The 7,566-nt window shown below is 45.8% G+C and overlaps 1 protein-coding gene across 1 annotated transcript in view; it reads left to right on the top strand.

The window, feature by feature from the left end:
• Map3k5 (mitogen-activated protein kinase kinase kinase 5) overlaps window positions 1–7,566 on the top strand; it is a 206,024-nt gene that overhangs the window by 170,732 nt on the left and 27,726 nt on the right. The window contains exons 20-21 of the mRNA XM_005360963.3: window positions 1,943–2,120; window positions 2,880–2,900. Coding sequence (XP_005361020.1) covers window positions 1,943–2,120; window positions 2,880–2,900 — 199 coding nt within the window. The remainder of the gene's footprint in view (window positions 1–1,942; window positions 2,121–2,879; window positions 2,901–7,566) is intronic.

Below are 7,566 nucleotides of genomic sequence, written 5' to 3'. Positions count from 1 at the left end.
AAACATACATACATACACATGCACACACATGTTCGTGCACACACATACAAATATTCTCAAAACAATATTTAAATCTACTTAGAAATCACATCTAATTATTTTCCTTATTTCTCTACCACCGGTGTTTAAAGAATCCATTTTTATAAAGGGTATAATTACCACCTTAAGCAAATCAACCTTATTTTCCTGTCTGTTCGTTTAGTGTGTTTAGCAACGGGTTAATTGTAGGAAGTGAGAGCACACTCCACCCCAGCGTAGAGGGCAGTGATAAGAAAGGGGCCTCAGATTTGGGAATCTGAGGTCTGGGTAAGGCAGTGCCGTGCCTGAGACCCCATGATCTTCTCCAGCCAGGCTGCCTGTTTCCCAGGAAGCCAAGTTCTGTGTCTGCTCTGTAGCAGAGATTTCTGAACATCCGTTATCCCCAGCCTGTTGCCCGCCACAGCTCAGCCCTCACTCCCTCTGCGGATGGCTTCTTGCAAGGGTCCCTTGTTTCTTACATACCTTCCACGTTTGTACATAATGTGATCTCCTTTAAGCTTGTTGAAAAGCTGATAGAACACAGTTGATGTGAACATGAAGAATCAAACCTGCAAGAGCAATGAGAGGCAAGAGTGTCTTTCTCTTGTCCTGGCCTGTCTCTGGCCATTCTCTAGACTTCTCTAGAACGCTGGGAAGAAATGCTGCTTCATGACCCATACTGCAGTGGTTAGTATGTAATAGTTTAGCACACCTCCATCGCTGAAAGGCAGCCTTACATGTTCATGGGAAGCTCCACTGTCTCAGGCTAGCTCATCTAGCTGTTGACATTGACTGACCCTATTCTGATACAGGCTTCAACATGGTCAAGGTATTTGGAACATTGGACAAGTTATCTGACCTCCATATCCTCAGTAGATACAGAATGGAGAGAATAAGATGATCTCTCACAGGAATTTTTGGAGCAATATGAGAGCTAATCTATGCAAAGCACCTAGAATTATTTTTAATATAAAGTAAAGGCTATATGGCTATTACAAATATATTATTATTTATAAGACAACATTTATATACATCAAAACTACATGAAAAGATCATTATATTTATTTTTTGCATGTGTGTAAGAGAGTATGAGTATGTGGGTGTCTTTAGTCACTGACCCATACATGTAAAAGCCAAAGGACAACTTCTTTCTTTCCACCTTGAGTTCCAGGGATCAAAACTCGGGTGCTCAGGCTTGCTTGACAAGCACTTTTAAATGAGCCGCCTCACTTGCTCCTTTAAGTTTTTTTTTTTTAAATACTAATGGTAGGAAGTAGATTCTTAACTGTAATATGTTTTAATTTCAAAGTGCTTTTAAATATTTCTTAATTCTGGTGATTTGAGATGGGGAAATACCAGTTATGCAATAGAGGAAAGAACATGGGCTTTAAGCAAAACAAATCAAGATGCAACCTCATGTCACTGAAGGCCTATTTTCCTCATTGGTATAAAATAGACAATATTTAATTCGCCAAGTTGTTGAGAGGATTCAGTAAGATGTGCAAATGGAAAAACTCCAGCCCCACAATATCTGGCATTCTGCTATTCTGAACAAATCAGTGATCACAACAAATATCTTTTTTTGGAGTGCAGGGTGTGCTAATGAGTTAGTTCTCAGTCTTTGAAGGACTGTCTTCATAGTTTGTAATGTGAACTTCTTCAGCTAGTTACTCTTCCTACATCCTTCGAAACATTAGAAAAGCATTCTGTAAGCTGTCTCTAATCTACAGGAAGTGCATTCCAAGTCACCTGGAGACAAAACACAAGCAGGTTAGGGATACAGCTCAGTGTCAGGACATGTTTAATTCCTGGGGCCACAGAAAGGAGAGAAAGAAAAAGGGGACAGCGGAGGGGGAAGGAGCGGGGAGAGAGAGAGAGAGGATCAATGCTCAGGAGACTCATTCTGCTCTTGAATCTGCTTCAGGTGGGGATGTTCAAGGTCCACCCAGAGATTCCAGAGTCCATGTCTGCCGAGGCCAAGGCATTCATCCTGAAGTGTTTTGAACCAGACCCTGACAAGAGAGCCTGTGCTAATGACTTGCTTGTTGACGAGTTCTTAAAAGTTTCCAGCAAAAAGAAAAAGACACAACCCAAGCTTTCAGGTATGTTGTTACACGAGGGTGCGGGTCAGACTCTAAATCTTAAGCTTTTAAAAGGGAAAATGGCTCCATACGTAAACATCTGTGCTCAGAATCACTGGAAATTGCGATAAACAGCATATTGTTCTTGGTCATTCGGTTCTGTATCAGGAAGTCATGTTACTATGAATTTCACAAATGCTGGGACCTCATGCATAATGGTCTTCCATCACATAGGTTATAGTTACTGTACCAGCCTCTAGCACATTCTAGTGTTGGGAATTTCACAGTGTGAAAGAGGTAAACTGAGTCCTTCGGAGTTGAAACTCCATGTCGCCGCACATGGGCTACAGGCTATAACAAACCTCTTAAATTTCCAGACATCTGGGCAATGTAACCTTTTAATGGCAGGCAGTAGAAAATACCTGCTACTTCTCAGCGAATATATCTCTGAATAATTACCAAAAATGGAAGGAAAGAAAGGATGAAAGAAGGAAGATAGGTAGGCTGGTTGCCACTGATAATTAAAACATAAGTATACGTTATAAGTGAATTTCGTCAATAATTACATCATTCATTTCAGAAAGGGAAATGAGGTAAAGGAACCATTTGTCCTTGGCATGTGGATGTTTATACGGGAGAAGGACAGACAGATGGATGTTTAGAAAAGAAGTTGATCCCCTTTCGAGCATTTGGCTTTTTTTGTTGTAGTTGTTGACGTCCCAATTTAACAATAAAACAATGTGTGTTTATTTATGCTGTTCCCTTTTTTTTTCTCTGCAGCTCTCTCGACTGGATCAAATGGTGAGTTGGCTTCATACCATTGCCCACCAGGCTGAGATCTGGCAACTTGCGGTACACTCCATACTTTCATGGGGATACACTCCATACTTTCACGGGGATACACTCCATACTTTGACGGCAGCCTCCTCCTGCCCTTGGCTTGCTCGGGAGGATTTGTACAGCTGTCAGCCTGCATTATTCCCCTGAGTGCAGGGCAGTGACCGTTTGTGAAGTCATCTGTTGGGGTGAAGGCTGTATCTTCTTTTCAGTTGGCTGCTTGTGGCTTCTTGGGAGATGTCAATACCATACACTTTCGTCTGGCATCTTAGGACAGACATGGACTCGAGGGGGCCAAGAGCTATGGTTTTGGTTCCTTGGGTCATCTTTTGCAAATCATAACCAAGAAGCCGAGTTTCCCCTCAAGTCAGCTAAAGCATTTCAGAGAATACTAAAGAAAGGGGCGTGGCTGCGGATGAATGGTTGATGGACACGTAGGTGGCTTCAGTTGTCTGTTGTGTGTTGGGGGAGGGGTTGGCACCGGTGGGACTTGGCAGCTTGTTCTGGTGCCTCAAAGCCTAGAGCAGAGGCCCATTTGTGTTAGGCTTTCCCCAAGGCGGTCACTCCAGTTTCCTTCTGCAGTTCTGAGCTGGGGGTTGGCTCTCAGATGCAGAGAGACAGGCTTAGACCTCCTTTCTCCGCAGGCATCCTGGGACATAGAAAGCTGCCCCTGCATTTTCACATGGTAGACCCCTGCAGCGTTGCTTGGCTTTCTGAGCAGCCTGCTTTGCACAGGAGTCAGGGGGTTTTTGTTGTTGTTTGTTTATTGTTTTTTCATATGTGACATGCAAAAGCTTACTTGTTTTAGCTTGTCACCCAGTGCTGATAACGACACCTACTTCCCAGATTTGATTCTGAGACTAAGATGATGTTCTGGAAGAGCCTTGGAGCTGTGCCCGGCCGCTCAGTCTGGCCTTGTTTGGTTCCTTCCCACGTGGCATGGTTTTTGTTCCCCGGAAACATTCTCATCACATATGCATTAGCATCCGTGAGCTTCACTGTGCTCGCTTAATGAGTTGCGCTGCTACCCCCAGTCTTCTCAGTGAGCGTGCGCCTCGGACTAGTGTGGAGATGTAAAGCGCTCTCTGCTGGCCAGCTGTGACTCTCCCTCTGCATTCAGGGTAATTCCGCAGGAATTTAGACTCTGCCCTAGCTTTATAGTCTAACTCTAGTTAAGGTAGTATAAATCCTTAAGATTTTTAGAGAGTCAGTGAATAAGTGTTGGGGTCAGGGCTGGGTTACTTTGTTGATCGAGTGGCCTGGAACATGACTTACCCTCCAGTGGAGGCAAGGAGACCCCTGCTCCTGGGGTTGTGAGAATGAAATGGGACCACGTGTGACAAGACAGCTGTGACTGTTCCTCCTGCTGCTCCCTTTTGCTGGCTCAGGCCTCCTGTGCTCAGCCCCACCCTGCCCCCCAGTGGCTTGTGGAGAATGGGGGACCACAGCCTGTAGGCCCCCTGCTCTTTCCCTCAGAGCCCTCCTGATTCTCCAGTTAGAACCCCCTCAGACCTTGCGAATTCTCTGAGCTCTCCTTTCCAGGGATTATCTATCCCTTTACCCAAACAAGGTAGTAACCTCAAAGGAAGGGGCTCCCCTAAGTCCCCAAGGAGACTGTTGAGGCTCTCAGCTACATAGATGTCAAGACTCACAAATACTTCCCTCTCCTCCTTAGTAAGCAAGGTACGTGTGCTAAGCCAAACCAGGACCCATCTCATTGTCCCCTGGAGTTCCTGTGACCTTTATACCTCCTGTCAATCAACCTGTGACCATAACCTGGGTTTCTGGATGGTAGCTGATAGGACACCTCTTTCCTCAGTGTATTTGAGAGACCATCTACCTGTTTCTGTCTAGAACATGGACACTCCCCTTCCAGGAAGTCCTCAGAACTCTGGTGACCCAGCAGTGCTGGTGGTTAGCATACTCGCAGAAGGGAGAAAGCTGGCCATAGGATTCAGGCTCACATTCCCTGGTGCTCTTCAAGAAATACTAACGAAGTAGCAAAAGAGGGCAGGGAACTGGGAAGGGAGCTTGATCTGGGATGGTGTCACCAACCAGCAGCAGATCCATATCTCTGTTGAAACAGAAATGTCCTGTCTTCACTGTCCAGCCCATCAGCCACTGGACCTTTGTGTTTGTCTCACATTCAAACACGGTGCCTATGACTGAGGCATTTAAGAGTTAATGTAAATCACCATCTGGGGCTTCTGGCTACCGTGCTGGACGGTGACGCCATTCATCGCTCTCATAGCTGAGTGGGGGATGGCTTGCTTAATAGCATGGGTTCAATAACGCTATCCACGTAACACAAAGAGAGTTAGAGGTGGATGCTCAGTTCGTAGAAGTGACTCAGGATGAGCTCCTTCTGCTGGGATTACCCCGGTGCTTGCCAATCAGTAGATGCCTGGCCTTTCCCACGGTCTGGAAATGTAGCCTGGACTCCTGTTCTCTGGAAGGAGCTTGGTGACTTTTAAAGCAGCTGAAGTATTTGGGCATCTGGAGACAGCCAGGCTGACTAGGTAGGAGGCTTTGTGTTGGAGGGGCCTTTGTCTCTAGGTTGTCTTGGAGGAGAAGAGCCCAGACGGTCCCTGGTGCTCCTGAAGAACAGCTCCCATATGAGATTTCCTCATAGAAATTGTAGTCAGCAAATTCCCGCTTTCCCCAGATGGGAACACACCTCGTTTCTCTATATTAATGGCCCTTACTCCCTGAGATGTAAATTCTCAACAATCTGGGTCCCATCCACAGATGGGTCACCTGCCCCTTCCCCAACCTATAGATTCTGGTAAAACTGTCTTTTTGAGAGTTTTCCATTTCCTAAAATTTAGTGATGCAGACTGTTCTCTAGAGACACACCTCTGAGGTGACCAGTCTGTGGCGAGGCTCACCAGCCTCTTCAGATTTCCATAGCCAGCTCCCCATAGCCAAGGGCTATGTGGGACTTGGCAGAGCATTGGCGGTAAGGCTCTCCATGACTGCAAACCCTTCCCGGCTCCCATCCTTTCTCACAGTCTGAGAAGCCAGTATATCCATATCTGAGTCAGGACCCAGGCCTCCATGCTGTCAAGGGCCTGTCATCTTTTTCCTATGGAAGCCTAGTTCTTTCTCTCAGGCCCGCAGAACTCCAGAACAAGAGAGAGGAAGCCAAACAATCCAGACTAGTTTCCCCCATAAACATGTCAATGAGTATGCTCCAGTACACTTTCCATCCCACTTCCCAGCCCTAGGGACAGAAGCATCCATCAAAGGCCCATTCCCTGGGTGGATCCTTTACTCTCAGCCTCCCTGTCTGCTCACCCTGATGGGTGGCGTCTGTCGTGATGTGATCTTCCTCTGACACCCCCTTGCCTGGTCCGTCACTTTTCTTCTCCCCCGTACCATCACAGATTTATGTCATGAAGTTTCATGTTTCCAGATCTCTGCTTTCTATTATTCCTGGTAGTCCAGGATTTGCCTGTCCACTTGACCTCTGAACCTGATTTGACTGAAGTTGCCAGTGAGACCCCTGGAGGCAAATCCAACGAGAATGTTCTCTGTTTTCTCCCATTTCTGTGGAGTTCCTTGCCCTAAAGGCTGTTTGTTCTTGTCCAGCCATGCCCTCTGCAGGCCTCTGAGGCCTCACCCTCCCATCCTCTCGTCTTCTGGCTGTGTCCTCTCCCCTCTCTGTAAAATATTAGCTTTGTGAAACCTGCTTTGTGTTCTCTCGCCCTTCCCTACGTTATGCCGTCCCTTGCTTTAAACCCCTTATTAAACTGTGGGTGACGAGGGTCACACCTCTGACCTCAAAACTTCTTCTGAACCTCAGACCCGTAGCCGATTGCCCTGTTCATTTTGCAGATTGAGTGCTTGAATAACAGCCTTTGTCTCCTAACAAGAATTTCCCCTCCAGCACATTCTTTATCGTCAGTACGTGAGTAGTGTGTACATCTTTCCAATGTTGGAGGACAGACACCGCGGGGGCATTCTGATTTCTCATCTTAACATCCTCTTCTTCACCCTGTCTGTAGGTGCGGTTGGCTAGCTCACAAACAGTCTAGAATGAGGCTGGGCTTAGCAAGAGAAGCGGTGTAGGACCAGAGTCACAGATTGACTGATTGTCCATCACGCTAAGGATGAACCAGAACTATGTTTGGGGTCCTTTCCATCCTAAAATAATCGCCAACCCTGGGTTCCACCCTTAAACATGTACACTTTTGCTGGGCAGGTGGTGGTACACACCTTCAATCCCAGCACTCAGGAGGCAGAGGCAGGCAGATCTCTGTGAGTTTGAGGCCAGCCTGGTCTACAAGAGCTAGTTTCAGGATAGTCTCCAAAGCTACAGAGAAACCCTGTCTCGAAAAACCAATATATAATATAATATAATATAATATAATATAATATAATATAATATAATATAATATAATATAATATAATATAATATAATATAATATAATATGTACACCTTTACTCCTATTAGGCCTTCTTTTAGGCAGTCAGTATCCATAGCAACTTAAAGCTCTCATTACTGGCTACTCAAACTGCATGAGACTACAGAGGTAAAAAGCTGATTGACTTAAGGCCTTGTTCCCTCTCTGTAGATACACACGCATGTGTGTCACACAAAGTACATTTACAGAAACACAGGATTGGA

This window comes from Microtus ochrogaster, linkage group LG4 (genome assembly GCF_000317375.1).
Source record: "Microtus ochrogaster isolate Prairie Vole_2 linkage group LG4, MicOch1.0, whole genome shotgun sequence".
In the NCBI taxonomy this organism is placed as follows: domain Eukaryota; kingdom Metazoa; phylum Chordata; class Mammalia; order Rodentia; family Cricetidae; genus Microtus; species Microtus ochrogaster.
This window is presented reverse-complemented; position numbering and strand designations above follow the sequence as displayed.